Source organism: Ictalurus punctatus, chromosome 16, assembly GCF_001660625.3.
Source record: "Ictalurus punctatus breed USDA103 chromosome 16, Coco_2.0, whole genome shotgun sequence".
NCBI classification, from domain to species: Eukaryota; Metazoa; Chordata; class Actinopteri; order Siluriformes; family Ictaluridae; genus Ictalurus; species Ictalurus punctatus.
Genome location: NC_030431.2, coordinates 25,774,951 through 25,793,804, shown reverse-complemented (window position 1 = coordinate 25,793,804; position 18,854 = coordinate 25,774,951). Strand labels below are relative to the sequence as shown.

The 18,854-nt window shown below is 41.7% G+C and overlaps 1 protein-coding gene and 1 long non-coding RNA gene across 2 annotated transcripts; both read right to left on the bottom strand.

Moving 5' to 3' along the window:
* Nucleotides 1-1,804: 1,804 nt before the first annotated feature.
* On the bottom strand, nt 1,805-7,803 carry LOC128635245 (uncharacterized). Its single transcript, XR_008398168.1, has 3 exons — nt 7,656-7,803; nt 7,360-7,425; nt 1,805-2,158 (listed from the first exon to the last, which is right to left on the bottom strand). It is a non-coding gene; the product is annotated as an uncharacterized LOC128635245 (long non-coding RNA).
* A 5,277-nt stretch (nt 7,804-13,080) lies between these two features.
* ndufa8 (NADH:ubiquinone oxidoreductase subunit A8) lies at nt 13,081-18,717 on the bottom strand. Its single transcript, XM_017489225.3, has 4 exons — nt 18,548-18,717; nt 17,579-17,742; nt 14,136-14,301; nt 13,081-13,406 (listed from the first exon to the last, which is right to left on the bottom strand). The coding sequence occupies exons 1-4, from the start codon at nt 18,596-18,598 to the stop codon at nt 13,269-13,271; spliced, it is 519 nt and encodes a 172-aa protein (XP_017344714.1). The 5' UTR covers nt 18,599-18,717; the 3' UTR covers nt 13,081-13,268.
* Nucleotides 18,718-18,854: the final 137 nt, after the last annotated feature.

Here is an 18,854-nt window from a genome sequence, read left to right as displayed (position 1 = left end):
AGAGTGAGTCAGTCAAAATGTTCCCCGTCCTGAAAAACGTGCTCTGATGATAAAGATCTTATTGCGTTTGCTAACCCTTATAGAAAACTTCATTACACGTCAGACAAACGTCCGGCAAAACGGGTGGATCCAGGAGGAGTTGTTATTGACCTCCGATGAAAACTCGATTAAATTGTGATGTAACAATAATGCACTTCCATTCAAAGGCATCATTTGGCTCCTGAGTGCCTCAAAAGAAAAGCATTCGACCCTATCTTTGGGAGATCGCAAGTTCGTATCAAGATGATGCCACGGCTGTCTGTGACCGCGGGCTAAACTGGTCGGGCGCTCTGGGTGGGAGGGGCATACTCTCTCTTCTGTCATTCACGGCCAATCGTGTGCGTCTGGGAGCTCATGTATGGAGAAGAGGGTGGATAGCTCTTTCCTCTGATCATTTTACGCTCGTAGGAGATTGCTTTAAGACCACGCCTGGCTGCGTCCGCATTATTCATGACTCTTGGTGGAATTCAGTATTTTAGCGAATCACATATCTCACTGCAATATCGCACCGCTTGTTCGTTTGATTCAAACTGTTTTCGGCGGACAGCGCGGCCTGCGTCAAATAAGTCCGTCGAAGCCCCTGGTACAGCACTGGGAGATGCCACACTTCTCTTGCGTTCAAGTACACTGTGTTTTAATGGGAAGAAATGGCTTTTAACACGCCGTTCTGAGATGCCTTGCCTCTCTGGGCCTGAAGGCAAGTGCGTGTAGGTGGGCTCTGTACAGAAAAAAAAAACATCCCGGCGTTTATTAGACAGTGCGCTCGTCACATGTCCCACCTGGACGCACGCCTTCTCGTCATGTTGACCGAGAGAGCTCTCAAAGGGGCGGAACCTCATAAGCGATTGCCAATCACTGACACGGTAATGAACACGACTGACACCTCAAACTTATCGGCACCAGTCTGAATCGCTTGGACCTGCAGTACTGGTTGGTTGAGAAGCTTAATCCACTAGTATACGTTGTCATTTTTTAAATCTGAGTTTAAGTTATATAGATTATTATTATTATATACGTAACGTACGGCATATTGCTAACGACGTTTCATGGTCACTGAGATACTGAGATAGGTTTGAGGCAAAAACATTTATTAAACTAAAAACAAATGGTACGATAACCTTCCTGTAAATATTGCATAACAAATACTACTTTTTCTTTGAAATGAATTTGTCTTTTTTTCCTTGCGTACTCACAAAGTACTCATGTAGTATTTCTTAATAAAAACTAAACCAAACAGTCCAAATCTACCTGGACCCTTGAATGTTTTGCTTCCAAATATGGTTTCATTATTAGTGAAAAGTCATTAAATCGTTAAAATGGCTAGACAAGTAAACTTCATTTAATTCTCAGTAAATTCTTTAGACTTTCTCGAAGTTAATAAGACACAACAAAACACAGCTTGTCACGTTACAGAGAAACCACGGAGAAGCGTAAACTGTCGCGGGTTCGTGCGTTCACAACATCACGACTTGATTACTGCAATTGTTTGTGTTTTGGCCTCCCGTCTAAGTTGATTACCAAATTACAATGCATTCAAAACTCTGCAGCACGGCGTCATCACCCGTACAAACGCTTCAAACATGTTACTCCCACTATGGCTGGTTTGCACTGGATGCCTGTCTCCTGTCGCATTAAATTCAACCTTCTCCTCGCCTTCGGAGACTTAAATGTTCTCGCGCCGCAATGCCATGTGACTTACTGCACATATACACACCGACACGCTGCCTTCGCTCAGCAAGCCTAGGACTTGTAGCTTCAGTGTAGCTGCCCCCAAGTTATTGAACTCACACCCCTAAAATCTCCGGAACATATCCTCCACATCCTTATTCAATCACAGATTAAATTCTTGCTCTTTTTCCAACACTACCTCTCTACTTCTGACGCCTCACTTTTTTTTTTCTTTCTCGTCTATATGTTCGGTTGTTCTTTGTTCCTGATTGTAAAGCGTCCTTGAGCTACGGAAAGGCGCTATATAAATAAAACTTATTATTATTATTATTACACTCCGCCGTCTTGAGGATGTCGGAAAACTTTCCAAGTTCCAGCTTCACCTCTGTGTGTTACAAAGTGCTGACACTGGAGACTCCTTCCATAAACGGTACATAGACATCTCCTTACCCTGGAGAAAAAAAAAAACGTCACCATATCAGTTTATCCATATAGGTTTATGTGGAGCGTCCACTGTACAAGTCCCTGTGAAGGAGCCGTTACTATAGTAACGAGACGTTAGTGATCCTAGACTTTACTTCCTGTACTAACCTACGTAGGTTCGTAATAAAAACCCTCGCCTCTGGTCTTCATCGTCTGCTCGCTGACAGACGGAGGTTACGGTGGTGGGCGTTTCCTTTTCAACACACATTGACAGAGGTGGACCGATCACACAACAGACTGGGACGTGTGACCAATCAGAGCAGAGTATGCTCTCTGAAAGGAGGAGTTTAGAATGAATCCTTTAGAACGAATCATTTAACGAGTCATTTGTGACACTGGGGGGAAAAGGTAGTGCTGTGATTTGAATTAGGAGCACGTTAAAATGTCTTTTGACCTTTTATCGTATGAGACCTTTAAAACAAAATTAGGCGCCTTTCAAATCCATAATGAGTGCGCTTTAAGCGTTGGTGATGATGTAAGCTCACAATCCTTACATACGATGTCAGAATCAAACTTTGTTGGTCACCTTTAGCACGTTAAACTGGCAGGATGATGAAATCCACACATCCTCCTTGGAACAAAAGAATGCAGGAATTTCCACACAAGACGGAGGAAGGTCCGTGACTAAGCTCTCTTCACTTCCTCAGACGAGCTGTTGACCCTGCAGGTGCTCCGAGCGGGCGATGAGGAGTAAACAGGAACGTGTTAACGTCTTTCAAGTGCTTTAATGAAATCTAATTCATGAAATAAAACCACTAGGTAAAAACATCACAAGTGCCTCTGTTATCAGAACATCAGAGCTGAACGCAAAAGTTTGCGCGCCCTGAGTGAGATTGATTTTACGGATATTCCTTTGTTCCTCTGGGCACAAAGTATCTGTTAAAAACATTAACAGTGAAACTGTGATTTTGGACCAACTTTCTTTGCTCCTCTGCGAACGTTTCATATCATTCGACTTTATGTTTTAAAAGTTTTGTGATGCTTTCCAGCAGTTTTTTTTTTTTGGACATCGCTCATGTCTGTGTCTTTCATGATTCTTCCAATTCTAGCTCTGTGAAAAATCGATGATTTCAGGTTAAGATCCGTTTTCATGAATCCAATTTAGTCCAATTTAGTCCAATTTAGGAAGGGCGGGGGGCGGGGTTGGGAGGCACAAACTTTTGCACTCGGTTACATAAACACCCCAGTGTCTTTGTGGAAGGTGGATTACAAATAAGTTTAAACAGGAAACGGATCAAACCTTTTCGACTATGAACGTAGTCGGTGTGTGTGTGTTTTGGGGGTGCACTCAGGGTGAAAGTGGGGTCCTGGCCCACAGTGACTGATAAACCCACCGCAGTCTCAGAAACCCGAGCTGCAGGAAAAGACTAACACACCTTGACATGTTCAGGAAACTGCAGCATGATGCTGAGCTCGGTGAGATCCGCTCGCCACCGAACACGCCGCGCAGGACCACTTTTAAACTCGCTGTGCTTAGATGAACACAGTGGCGAGGAATGTCTTCATCACACACCTCCTCCTCCTCTTCTTTCACTCTGTCTGTCTAAACTGTGGCGTCCTCCATCTCCGTCAGCTTTGCCTTATATGGAGTTTCGTGGGCGTGGCTGAACGAGCTAGGTCATTTTTCTTTTTTTTCTTCAGTTTTGGCTACGAAGTCATTTACACACAACTTTACTGTCTCAAGGCCCACTTTGCGAGTGAGAATAAAAACGGTGATGTATACAGAAAGAAATGTGACGTGTAAAGAAAGCCTTGGAGGAAAGGAAAGACGAAAGAGGAAAGGAGGTGTAGAGAGACGGCAGACGAAGGTCGTGCAGAGAGCCATGGCCTGGCCTTCTTTCTTTTCCGCGAAGCAAAAGTCATCCGTCAGAGCTAAAATTTCAACAAACACCCTGTATATGAGCCAGACAGAGGAAAAGATAGAGTGAGAGAAAGAAAGACAGAGAAAAAGATTTGCAGCTCGCACGAATACCGAAAGCAGAGCGTGTAAATAGTGCTTTGCTCTGTATCTCAGGAGGAGTAATGAAGGCCTGGGTACGAGCCAAGACAAACAGAGCCGGCTGTGCACCCTCTTTCCTCCTTTTCAAACCCACACCCCGGTTCTCTCCGTCATCTGCATCCCCCCTTCCAGCTGTCAGCAGCTGGACCTGTCACTCACTGCAACCTCTTCGACCAGCAATCAATCACTCCCTCTGTTTGTTTACGTATCTATCTACAGTATGGCACGAAGCGAGCCCCGGCCCTGGTCCAGCCAGAGATGCGTGCGAGACAACAAAACGCGTCGCCAAGCGTTCAGGAAAATAAACACGCCGCAAACTTACAAACATATCGGCAAAAAATAGAACCTGTTTAGGACAAAACCAAACAGAGGACTCGCGTTAAAGCAGCGATACAGTACAGTGCTAAATCATTTTTACTCGATCTCTCTCGATCTCTCGATGTTCTCCAGTGATTTTGGTGTCAGTTAAGCACACAGTGGAATCTATAAACAGGAACGAAAGTTCACCGTGTAGCTCAACACTGCGATATTCTTTATGAGGGCGGCCATCTTAGATCATCGACATCCTTTTTTTTTCCCCTCCTTTCACTGTGCAAATTTTTTTTCCAGACGTATTTTGCGGTCACAGGCAAAATCGCACAAGAATTCATCGGTCGTCGGTCGAAAGCCGATTTGGTTTCACTCCAACCTGAGAAAGTCTTTCTGCAGTGTTGGAATAACGATAAACGGAACACACTAATGGACAGAAAAACTCACTCTGAAGAATGTTTTTGTTTACGCAAGATTTCCGAATCACTTTGACTGATGACGTAAGCATACTGTGCGTTCAAGTCCTCCTGGAAAGTTCATATTTACGGGTTGGGAAGTCGTAATTACGACGTAAGGTGCGCTCATGTCACTTTGTTAGGAGCGAGATGGCGGTGTACCTTCTCACAGCAAGGTTTTTAAACTCTACTTCTAGAAAACGAAGAACAAAGAATGCGCATCAGGTGCGCTTTGACTTTTTTAGATTTTAAATCAATTCACGAAGCCGCTGTAAACTTTAGCGTTATATATTATATCCTGTTATATTGCAAATAAAAACGAAATAAATAATAACTGAAATCAGCTTCTGAGACGAGCCCATAGAGTCCACCATGTTTTTTTTTTTTACTGACACGCCCCCAACTCGGAAGCTCTGAGCTCAAAGAAAATCCAGAGTTTCCCACCTGTAATTACGACTTTGTGGTGGCGTTCATGTGCGTTCAACTCGTAAATACGATCTTTCCGACACGAACGCACCAGTAGTCATTTTCTTTAATCGTAGATCTATCGTTAGAGGATCTCACATCATCACACGGTCTGTTATAGAACTTTTATTGGAATCTTGTACATTTTTACTGAGTAAAAATCTCTAGCGCGATTTGGCGTCGCATCTTAAAGTTTAAAAGTTCTACTTTAACCTTAAATTAGTCAATAAAACATCCTTAATATTTCACTTAAAAAATGACATTCTGTCGCTTGATAATACTGTATAAAGTGGTGAGTATTGATGGACACTGAGTAAAATTATTTGTACGCTAATGTCAGACCACGCCCACTAGGCGACGCCGCCCAACGTTTGAATGCAAGCGGGTTACGAATTGAACAATGTCGGATGAGGTACACTTAACAATGAACCACAATATCCACAATTAGCTTTGTAGCTCTCAGGCTAATAGTTAGCTTCATATTAGCTAGCTAGCATGATGCTGCCGAGCAATGTTTAACAATAACTGTAATGCCAATGGTACGCCTTACAACTTCGTGTAATATGAAATGTATTGGCACATTTTGCCAATTTTGATAATTGGTTGAACATTAGCATGCTTCCTAGCAAACATGGGCGATGGTTTTAGCGTTAGCTAGCTGTCTACCAATATAAAAGGTAGCCTATTGCTTGCCAGCTTGCTAGGATAACGGTTTTTAATAACACAGATTAACGACAAAAAAAAAAAAAAAAACTGTAGTATTGTTTTAACTAGCTTGTTAGCAATGTTTTAAATAACAAGATATGATAGTTGGTCTAATGTTAGCTCGCTTGCTAAGAAAATTAGCCATTGGTTTTAAAAGATTAGTCACATTAGCAGCACCAAACACGTCTTGTCTGATGGACTGCGTTTGTGATAAACGTTACGTCAATGTCTTTAATATTGCGAAATGACCTCAGAGCTAGCGCATGCGTTAAGGCCCGGGGATCCGTCAGCGCATATTCAGTGGCATGACGACCCCCACAGTCGCTCACACACTGTTTAGACGGCTCATGTCATAACACACGAGCGCACGGCGGTTTGCTCAGACTGCTGGTGCGGCTTCTTTTTTTCTTAAGTTCAGTTTTGAAATTTTTACAAATGATATTTGAAAAGTAGGACAAAGCGTTTTCTGGATCCACAGCCAAAGAACACAAACACTCGGCAAGCTTGGACACATTACGCATACACGCGGTACCAGGTTCCCCAACAAGCGCTAAGATCACACCTCTCAGAGTCACTCAGGTGCTTCAGAGCGCTGCTCTCGACGCCCCGGCGTTAACACTTCACTCCAAAACATACCGGCCATACAGCGAACCTTTCACGCACCTCCTCGAGCACAAAAGAGCTTTACAGTAGTAGCCATCAGCTGCCAGATGCTCGACATTCTCGCTTCAGTGAGGAGCAGAACAGTGTAAATACGGGGGAATATGGCCGACATTCCGGCATATAACATTCCCTAGTTGGTAAAACACTCAGAAAAGTCATATAACCCCACACACACTCAACACTCTTTCTAAATGTAGAAATGTTTGGTCAAAAACATATCAACAAACCATGTTTACTGCTGACCAGCTGATACTGTAGATCAAGACACGCCCCTTGGGGTGGGACATATACACTCTAGAGAGCATTCAATTGGACGAACACAAGACTAGTACAGGACGAGTCGTCAAAATTTTTAAATTATTTCCCCGGCAGTGATGAACTATAAAAAATTCAACCGTGAATATCACCAAAACTATATATTTTTTTATTTTTTTTATAAACATGTTTTCCTAGATATAATATAGTTTCGGTGTCCATAACAATATGAGGAAAGTACAGAACACTCGGAAACACCTATTTTGATTTCAGGGCCACTTTAAAATCATTTTACATCATCCGCAATTTTCCACTTACCCCAGATGTAGTTGGTCAGCCACAACATGGTTTGCTTCTTCATGGTTCTGCACTGGAGCCTCGATGCTAGCGAACAAATAAACAAAATTTATCTCACTCAAAATAGCATTTTTCATAAAATACATACCTTCAAATTCTTCATAAAGTTAAGAGGCAAACAACGTTGTATTGTCATTTCAGTTTAGTTATTACCAATTTCACTTGCTAGTTAGGTCTCACTCTAATACGAATACTAATACTCTATAATATTAGCTAGCTGTCATGTATGGGCTAATATTTGTAATAACAAGACCTACCCTTAATGTTTTAGCTAGCTTGCGTACTAATTTTGACAGCAGTTGTAATAACAATATATAATTAGCTTTTCTGTAAAGCTGCTTTTGGACAATGTCCTTTGCTTTACAAATAAAATTGAATCGAATTTTGTTGTATTAATAGTTTGTTTGAAATTAGCTAGCTTGCTAGCAAACGGGTTTTTAGTGATAGCTACAGTAGCTTGCTAGCTAGCAAACATGGCTACTGATTTGAATTGCACAATATAAAAGTTGTTTGTTAGCTTGTAATCACGGGTTTTGGGCTATATTACACACAATAGCACGATGGCTTCGCATTATGTTAGCTTGCGTGTTAGCGATGTTTTTATAACCTGCTAACAAACTTGGCTAATAGGTTTAATGCTTGCTAGCTTGTTAGCTAGCCAACTTGGCTACTACTATGTTCATGTATTAATTGCATCTATAAATGTTAGCCTTTTGATGGCTAGCTTGCTCGTAAAGATATATAATGTTTTTTTTAATAACACGGGCTCGCCTATTAACACCGTTAACACGATGTAGCTAGCTTGTTAGGGATATTTTAATAACCATACGATGGTTAGCCTAATATGGCTAAACGTCAGCTAGCTTACTAGTAAACTTGTAACCTTTATGATTTTAATAGAGCTAGCTCGATAGCTAGTGAACTTAGCCCATTGCTCGTTAGCTTACTAACAATTTTGGCCGCTTGTATAGTATTAGAAATAGATTTTATATTTAATATATGGAGCTACTATCTTGGAAAATCTAACATTATTTATATATATGAAATGCATTACATTTATTTTTCAGTATATTCTTAAATGTGGGGATATTTGTGTGTGTGTGTGTGTGTGGAGGGGGGGGGGGGTCATTTAAATTATTTTTTAAAAATATATTGCTTTTCAATATGGATAATTATATTCTAATTTTAAAACACTACACAACTTGTCAATATCTGTGAATATTAGGAGCAGTTTATTCACACTCGTTGTACTTGGAGCTTGATTCTTCTGATTGCCTGGGAATCTGTGGTTTAGTGGTTTTGTGTGTGTGTGTGTGTGTGTGTGTGTGTGTGGATTCAGTCATTCCCTTCTGTCAAACACCTGACACTAATCTCATTAAAAATGCTAGCTTCATTATACATATGGTATGGATCAGACGTCGCAGTATCCCGGAACGTCCCGTGCATTGTTCGGTTGCGAGGAGAACCATCTGGGAGGTTTAGGGTTTTCAGCTCGACCTGCAGGAAAGTTCAAAGTCACTCTTGTGACAGGACGTTTTAAAAGGAAACATGAAAGCACCCCTCGAAACTGTGGATCAGAGCGAAGGAGAAGCGAGAAGGTAAACAGTCGCGGCTTTTCTTTCAGCGGCGACGGAACCCTCAGGAACGTTCGGGTTTTGTTCGTGTGAAAAGACCACGCCGCACCTCCACTCGGAGTACCGGTGGATGGGCTGAACACGCCGCTCTTCCTGCACCGAGGTCTCTGATACATACAGCACTCGTGACCTTATGACCTGCAGGGCCGAGCGCTGGTCCACGAGATGTTTTGCGTTCATATGTTTATCTTAAAGCTCTCGATAGTGGGAGCGAACAATAGGAATATTGACAGTATAGTTCTGCGAATGAGGCGGTGTGTCTGAATGTTTCAGCACCGCTTTTTTGAGACTTTGAGACTGTATTGTATTTCTTTCCGCTGCCAGACTTGGCTTCCTGCGCTGGGGCGGCAGTGTCAGGTTCTGACCCCATTTTCCTGTGTTAGGGTCTGAGCTGAAAGGCTGCCACGAGCCCTCAGGCCCTGCCCACAGCCTCCAGACCTCAATCTCCCCCAAAAAAACCCTCCACCCCTGCTGTCATGGTGTGGTCGAGGTCACAGCCAGAGCTGTCAGCAGCTTCCTGCACGAGCTGCTAGCCTGCACCACACCTTGGGAATTCGGGGAAATGTAGCGTGTGTGTGTGTATGTAAGTGAGAGGGGGATTTCAGATACACACATCAGGGTCAATAACAACTCTAGGAGTTTTCACAAGAAGCTCCTTGTATAAACAGGAGAGCAGATCAGAGCAAGGCGACACCTGTGGAACAAACAATACAGGCTAACAATATACTCTATGTAACATAACCCAAAGGAAGTTCAGTATCATGGTGTAAGTTTAATTCGTTAGGCTGCTCGATATATAAAATGAAAATATATCTAGAGTTGTCCTAACAGCTATGTATCCTGTAGACCATATCTGGTTATGCTAGCGATAGATGTGTAAAGAATAACACAGTAAGTGTCGTGCTGTTTGAGGAAAATTCGATGGGTCTCTTTCCTAGCGTTCTTCAAGTCCTGTCCTGAAGACAACTATATAAATCTAACAATACAGCTTCAGTCGTCCTTCCCTTAAAAAAATAACTCTCATTTGCACAGCGCTTTTAATTATAGACAAGGTCGCCTGGAAGCGTTACAGAAATCTGGATGTCGTTTCAGATCTATAATAGACAATCCAGAGGCGATAGCGGCGAGGAAAAACTTCCTGAGAGGACACGAGACTCGAAATGGAACCTGGATAGTGCGATTATAAATCAAGACTAATAGTACCGAGTGTGATTACAGGATGTTCAGTATGAGCAGATTATGAATAAGAGTCCTGGGATGAACAGCAGGACGGTGTTTATGATTACAGGAGCAGTTCCTTGCTACATGTCTACGGTATCCAGGTGAGATCAAACACTGAAGCGCGGGTGAAACTTGGACTTGAACTGTTTTTGAGAATTTTTTTTTTTTTTTTTTTTTTGGTCAATATTGGGCCATCTACATGAGCAGGAAGTGAGACAGATGTGCAGAAGCAGATGTTTAAATTAAATATAAAAATACATTAATGATAACTGCAAAGAAATCTGGTTTAGGAGTTCAGGCATGACGAGTGTATTTTGGACCAAAAGTGGTCTAATGGCATGAAGAACGGTCCGAGACAACAAACGACTGTGCTTCATTAAAAATGTCAGATGACCAGATGTGGTAAGTTTAGGTGAAGTTGAGTCAACTTACTCTCTCTCTATCTCTCTCTCTCTCTCTCTCTCTCTCTCACACACACACACACACACACACACACACACACACACACACACACACACACACACACACACACACACACACTATAACGCATTATAAGATCTTTTCCTAGTCTTTAATTCGCCTTTTAGAGCTGCCGGAGAATCCCTGATCCCTATTAACAGTGAAACTTGATCCACCACAATCTGCTCTCTTAAAAAAAAAAAAAAAAAAAAGCCAGCAAGGTTCTTGCCTATTTTCTATATATTAATCAAGAGTGGTGAAAAACAGAGCTTTGCCCATTAGTTTTATTTATATTGGGCCATATAGTCGTGCATCGTCTGTGGGGCCGCTTGACCCAAGGTGGTCTGGAGAGGTGCAGTTGAACAGAAGGGCACTGCAGACCTGCTCTCCTGCTCTCGCGCTTTGAACTGGAGTTGTGTTGCACAGACACTCCTGCTGCCGAGCTCGAAACAGGAAGTCAGAGCCGAGCGCTGGAGGAAATTGGCCTCGGCCCGAAGGGACCGAACCTCCAACCTCGAGGTCTCTGACATTACACAGCCTCAGTCTGGTTTTACACTCACTCACACACACACACACACGTATATATATATATACACACACATCTAGTACTCGGAGCTTGGAGAAGGAGTAAATTTGCACTTGATTTGTAGCTGAGTGCAGCCATTTACTCTGGAGGCACAATGCCGGATGAATCGGTGTATTCTCTGACAAACGCGCCCCTCAAACCCCCGTACGTATAATTTCATAAAGGCTTATTACGTCCTTTGTTATCGAGGTTTTCACGTGCGTCTGGTTGATTGCAGTCATTCTTAACTGCATTGTTTCATACACAACCCCAGAGAGACCACACATTACCGTATCGTCGTCCCCACCCCCCAAATTGTTTGCTCTGTTCCGTCTTTAAAACTTGAATGATTTTCTTTGTATCTTGTGAAATTTCTTTCTTTATCGATTATTTAACAAATACGACAAAGCTTATGAGCCAGCTTGTTCTTTTAACTAACTAACTAGCATTTGTTTTCCTTTTACCTTGAGATCCCAATAAAAATTAAAAAAAAAAAAAAAGCTTTCAGTGAAGAAGTAGGATGTGGAGGTCACAGTCTCTGAATAATTCTTTGAATGGCGAGATAAATAATTCATGTTCTGGATCGTTCTTCTTTAAATTGGCTGGTTGTGGAATGAGCCTCATGATGGATGCTGGCTAATCAATATATCCCTTTTTTTTTTAACCTTCCAAAAAAAAGAAAGAAAAAAGAAAAAAACCAACTAAAGCTGATCATGTGATCCTGAGAAATCATGACATAATGAAATAAATAAATATAAATATATAAACTGTAATGAAGCAAGGTCTCTGTTTGGATTATAAACTGTACGTTGTTTTCTTCGTCTTATACCTCAGCAATCTGCAAATGATTCCAGATTTTTATTTTTTTAAATTATTAAACAATGGCACGTCATCCATTTTTATCCGTTCCTAGTTACATTTAAAGTATTTAAGTTAAGTGAGCTCCTGTTCTCACGTACGTTATAGCAGCTATAAACAGCCGTTCCCTCACCAGCATCTCTTTTAGCTAATGAGGAAATGAAAATAAAGCATAAACTCCATTGTCCTGAAGATGTCAGAATGCCGCTAGAAAGCGCCGACACTGGAGACTCCTTCCGTTAATACCACGTAAACATTTTACTTCTCATTACAGAAAACTTTACCATGTCGACTATTTAAAAAAATCTGGATATGTGGAGAGTACGCTGTACCGATCCCTGTGATCGGGCGGTTACTATAGAAACGACAACGTATTAGAACGAGCGCGTTAATATAAACCTGCGCAAGAATCCAGAATTCATCCATGTGAGCACTCTGTTATGTATTATCCTTAAAACCCATTACGAAGCATCAACATTCAAGCCATAATAATAATAATAATAATAATAATAATAATAATAATAATAAGGTTCTTCTCCGTGCAGATGTTGTAATTTCTCCAGAATTGCTTGATCAAGGTGCTAAGCACTGCTGATGAACGTGTTATAAATGCATAGTCACTATATAGAAGCAGTGTTTATATATATATATAAAAAATATATAATATATATATATAAAATATCTAAAAATAATATATATAAAAATTATATACATATATAAAAATTATATATATATATATATATATATATATATATATATATATATATATATATATATATATATATATATATATATATATATATAAACAGCTATAGTGTATTAATTACATTTCTGTGTAAAAAATATGAATTATGAAAAGAAAAAAGTGTATAAAAATATACACTCATATCTGTGGTAAAGATGTTTGCCTGGAAAATGTGACACAAAATAAAAGCACAAGCCCAGTGTGAATGAAATTATTTAATCCACAACACATGAATAACTGTGTTTATTTAATACATTTCTACACGTAGGAAGGCGGACCGATGCCGTGGGTGAAACACCGGGTCCGCTACGGTCAGTCTGTCGGGTTCTGGAAATGTCTGAGAGGAGCGTCGACGGGTTCAGTGGGAAAAAAATGAAAACGTCTCTCTTCACCAGTTCCAGAAAAACAGGCGGCTGCCGTGCTTGGCGGGCTCGAGCGGGGCGTCGATCACAGGGTTGGCCTCGGGTCTCGCTCTCGAGTGGTACGGGTTCTCGGGGAGAGGCCGAGAGGTCGCCACCTTGGTCACCTGACACGACACGACACGGAGAGAGAGAGAGAGAGAGAGAGAGAGAGAGAGAGAGAGAGAGAGAGAGAGAGAGAGAGAGAGAGAGAGAGAGAGGGTGTAATGAGGAAAGAGAATGACAGACATCTGTATGTGGTTCCTAACAGTTCAGATCTCATGTATAGCTCTAGATAACTTCACGATCTTGTCCTTATTCCAGAAAGCAAAAAAAAAAAAAAAACACAAGTCGTTTAGAACTTATTAATATCCTAAAACTCTGTCTGAGTGTTTATTTTATATTTTAAATTTAAAGATAAAATGCTTGATTCAGCACTTGGACATGGCATCACAGGTCAATGTTAACGCGCTTGTTTGAATTCGTTTCTATAGCAACAACTCATTCACAGGAAGTCTCCGGTGTCAGAGGTAACAGGAGCTGTAACAGGATCTTCGGGACAAGAGGAGTGCACGCTTTCCTAAAACATGCTGCTGGAGGAAAATAATCGGCCTCACAGTGGTAGCGGCGAGTCCGCTTCATCGCAACACGCCGTCGTTGATTATTTTCTCCAAACAGCAGGCGGAGTGTTGCGTTCGATTCGAACTTTAACCCAGAAAGACTCCTGTTTAACCAGGCAATCAGCAACAGGTGGAAAAGGAGTTTTAGCGATGTGGAGAAGGTTAATGGTGGGAGAAAAGAGATGTGTGTGTGTGTGTGTGTGTGTGTGTGTGTGTGTGTGTGTAAAAGTGTCTGACCTTGGACAGGTCTCCCAGTTCTGGTCTCTCCCAGCCAAGCTTCTCCAACACACAGTTGTCAAACTCCTTCTGCTGCTTACGGCAGTGACGGAGCTCAGCCAGGTTCGAATAGTCCAGACAGGTCCAGTACTCGGTGAACGACTCGGCACAGTTCCCCTTAATCTGCCTGCACAAGCACACGCGTGTAGGGAAGAGAACATTATTTACAACTTTGTAAATCCTTCTGAATTTACTCAATACGTCACACAACAGGTTTTTATTGCTTTTTTTTAGCTATTATAAAACATGTTCTAAACACGTTTATCAGTCCGTACAGGACTTCTCAGGTTTTTTTCCTGATCGATGCGGCCAAAAACGCTGGATTTTGCTGCGGCTTAAAAAAAAAAAAAATTTATTTGATGTTTTACTTTGGGAATTTTATTTATTTTTGAAAATATACACTTATTTTTGAAAAAAAAAAAAAGCCATTTAAATACAAGTCAAAGTACATTTACACATTAATCCTCTTTGTTTTTATTAATATTTTCCGCACTGTTCCAATTTTTCCAGAATTGGGGTCGTACCTGAATTGGCAAAATCGCAATCGGACGAAATAGTTCTGAACGGTCTTCTCAGTGATGTTTGTTGGTAAATGAGAATTTTCAGCTGTACTCATGATCGACGCACGTGAATCTAAGAGGGTTTTTGGCTGAATGCTCGTGGTGATGACGTCACATGGCGCGTCCTGGCCCAAATCTGTGGTTCTGAAAAATTGCACGCGTCTCCGAATATCGCGGAGTTTGCTCGATTTCGGTTTCGTTTCTGCGATCGCAAAATCCGAGAGGGGCTGCTTTGTTTAGACTTTTTTTAAATTAACGAGCAGTTTATCCAGGGCCGTGTCAAAGGGGTGGGCGAAACCGACCCTGGGGTTAGGGGGCTCGTACTCCTTACACACTATGTACTGGACGTCTGTGTGTAATGGACTCAAAATGAGGCGGTCCTTAATGCGGATTATCTTCAGTTTGGTATTTTTAATTCATACTTGGTCTACTATTAAACGGTACACAAGTACAGGGGGGACATGATAGCCGTCGAATACGAGTCTAACGTTTTTATAAAATGGACTGCGATCACCACTTTGCAGCCAAACAGAAAGGGTTCAGCGAAAGCCCTTAGAGAGAGAGGATTTTTCCAAATCAATAACAGATACACCCATTTCTTTTACCGTTTAAGCCTGAATCAGAGATGGGCCTTATTTAATTTGCCAAGTGCCTGGTGTTTACGCAGGTTTCGAAGGCCAGCCGGCTGGGACGCTTTTTTTTTTTTTTTTTTAAGATGCTGTGCAGACTCGGGTTCTTTTTCGCTACATTTTTCACAAAATTGCATTCCTGGTGTCCGCAAACCTGCGGGCTCCGAAGATGCTCAAAAGATACTGGGATCACCACCCCATATTTTTTCCATATACATCACCGCTAAACCCAATGAGAACTACTTTAGCTGCATATTGACCGGTTTTGATCGTACGCCAGTTAATAATTAAATCCATGGCTCTATTTAGTTCCCTTCTCTCGGCTCACGCAGGTCCCTTTCCGCTCTGTTTACGCTTAGTCCCGCTTGTTTACACTGCGGACAGAATGGTTTATTCCACCCTCCTCAGCCAGCGGTTAGATCTGTACGCGTCCCCGCCTTAAAAAAAAAAAAAAAACGAAGCTGTTTTGTGTTTTAATGACAGACACCAGTCACGGTGCAGAGGCGTCGCTGTGTTATTAGAGCCGAGCGCCTGCCATTAGCCAGACTGAGACGAAGCAGACCACTTCCTACACATAATCGAGCAGGGGGCAAAGCTCTCTGCTCCGCGCCGCTCAGGATGTACACACAGCCACCAGACAATGCAGACTCGACACGTAATTACGGGATTTAGTCACGCGTCATGATAATGTCACAGCGCCACGGCTGAGGACCGTGTGGGCCAGGCTACACACACACACATCGCAACTTTTAATTACGTTTACTCACTATATTACAACACAAGCGTTGTGTCTTTATATCCACACTAGAAAACAAAAACGACTACAAATAATGTGCGAAGGTAAGTTGTAGAATGGTTTGCTTCTGATTACGTTCTTTTTGATCGACTTTGTGAATTATATCTGATGAATTTTATACATGGAAAAAGACTCGGTGAAGTTTTTCTCCCCTAATCTCCGGCTGTCCAGTCTGGGCGAGTCTGTGCTCACGATAGCCTCGGATTCCCGTTCTTGGCTGACAGGACGGAACCCGATCTCTTCAGCTCTTCTGCTGTCGTAGTTCATCTGCCTCAAAGGTTCAACGTGCCGTGCGTGTCGAGATGCTTTTCTGCTCGCCACGGATGTACAGACTGATCACACCTAGAGTTACTGTATCCTTCCTGGCAGCTTGAACCGGTGTGGTCGTTTTCCGTAATGACAAGGTGTCTCCACCTACAGAGCTGTCGCTCACTCGATGTTTTCCGCACCGTTCTGTGTAAATGCCAGAGGGTGTGGTGTGCCAAAATCCCAGGAGATCAGTTTCTGGAATACTCAAACCAGCCCATCTGGTACCAACAACCATGCCAGGGATAAAGTCACACTTTCTTCACGTTTGATGTGAACAGTAACTGAAGCGCTTGAACTGTATCTGTATGATTTTATGCCTTGTGCTGCTGCCACACGATTGGCTGATAAGATTGCGCTGATAAACAACTACGCAATAAAGCAAAATTGGCAAAATCTAGCTAGAATTTTGGCCCTCTTTTGGTACCACGCTTCAAAATGAAGTCAAATATCATTAACAAAACAATTAATAAAAAGTTTTTAAATAATTTTAAAAAATAAATCTATATCTGCAATTCAACTGTATTTATCTTTCAAAAGTACTTCCTTCGCTTTAGTATATATATTTATTTCATTTTATAATGTGTGTGTTCTTGTCTTATTCATGTATTCTTACATCTTATTTTATTAATCAGATTTTTAAAAAATTATTTTAACTACTTTTGCTTTTTTAATGACATTTCATTGCCTTTTTGTCTCCGTTTAACGTTTATACTATTTGATCCTACACGACGTTGGATATGAATAAGACGAATAAAACAAACTTATTCATTAGTTTATTTATTGACTGTGGGATTGGGACGTGCATGATTAATTCTGTTCCTTGGAGAACAGTGCATTTGGGGTGAAGAATCTGAAAGAGCATCTCGTTATGTTTCTCAGAGAGTTTTACGCGAGTTTTAAAAACCACGACAGACGACGCGGCTCCAACCCGAGACCTTACGATCCTACGAAATCGAAAGAACAAAAAAGTTCATCGGAACGGCAACTTTGTACGTAGCGTGACGCCAGAGTGGAACTGTGGTACGTTATCGTGTTATTTTCTGTGAAACACGCAGCCTTCAGATGTAAAAACAAATGTAAAATTGTCGTCTTGTGATCGCGTGAGAGTACCTGAAGAAATTAAGTGCGCACTCGTTGACTTTCCTCCCTTCGTTCAGACACTTCCTAGGGTCCTTCTCCTCCCACCTGCACAGCATGAACTCCTTGTTGGGTTTGTCACACTGCGAGCCGAAGTGATGTGCGGCCGCCTTCAGGACTGCTGACGAGACGTTTACCTTTATAAAAATATATATATATATTAACAGGTGCTTTCACTTTACCCTGGTGTGTTCTCAGTTCTTCACTAAGGTGAGAGCACTCGCATCCGAGAGCGTCTGTCTGATCGACAGGGTCTCCATCCGCTTCCATGTGACCTCTAGTCAGAAAGTGATTCGAATCGACTCCCTGAACAAAGTGAATCAAAAACACGCTGCACTGCTGTCAGAGGAAAACTAATCAACACCTTCTGACCAATCAGAGCGCTGTATTATACAGTAACGTGTGTGTATAACGAGTGTATATGGTGTCAACATTGATAAAGTAATTCTGAATGAAATGCATTAGTCGTGATATGCAAATTACAACATGTTTAATATGCATCGCCTCATTTGCATATCGAATTCAGCAATTCTCCTGCTGTATACTTTCACCAGGTTAAGCTTTCTCCTAATATGAGTGAAAGACAAAGTCAAGCCCTTTAGAAGACGCTTAAATGGTATTTATGAATAATTCGTATTTATGAATGATTAAGAAAATGTTGCCCGTCTTCTTGCAGAATGGACAGTGACTATATTTGTCTCGGTTAATAACAGCTGGCTAGCAAAGGTGGAGCAGGACATTTATCCACTCAGCTTATAAAAGGGGCACATGTTACATAACGTATGCAATATAACATAATATATTATATTATATTATACGTTATTAGACATATAAGCTAGCTAACTAGCTATCTCAGCCCAAACTTCATTTCTATGCAGCTAGCTAGCACCAGTTTGCTTTCAACTTTAAACCTAAAAATGGTTTCAGCTTTTATAAACATACCTCTTCGACGCTCAAATCCGCCAACGTCGGAACATCAACCGGACCGGGCATTATTCTGATTTACAAACACGCCAAACTTAATTAAAAACAAGACTAACAGCCCACTCGCTGCTAACCGTTTTAACGTCCCGGTCAGCGGCGTTATTTTTCTCCGCACCCGTATTACTGAGGAAAGCCCGCCTCCTGCGTTAGGATTGGCTAATCGGTGACACTGAGACGAGAAGTCAGCCAATCACGTCAAAATTTTCACGTGCGCGTGAACTGCAACCTCGAGGCGTAAGTTGTCTGAATACAGGCGGGAAAACAA

What these genes read in the sequence shown, in the direction of transcription:
- ndufa8 (XM_017489225.3), bottom strand. Translation starts at nt 18,598, where the DNA reads ATGCCCGGTCCGGTTGATGTTCCGACGTTGGCGGATTTGAGCGTCGAA. An exon ending in TGCGCACTTAATTTCTTCAG is followed by an intron (nt 14,302 to 17,578) that starts GTACTCTCACGC and finishes GTGCTTGTGCAG; the next exon opens with GCAGATTAAGGGGAACTGTG. An exon ending in AACTGGGAGACCTGTCCAAG is followed by an intron (nt 13,407 to 14,135) that starts GTCAGACACTTT and finishes GTGTCGTGTCAG; the next exon opens with GTGACCAAGGTGGCGACCTC.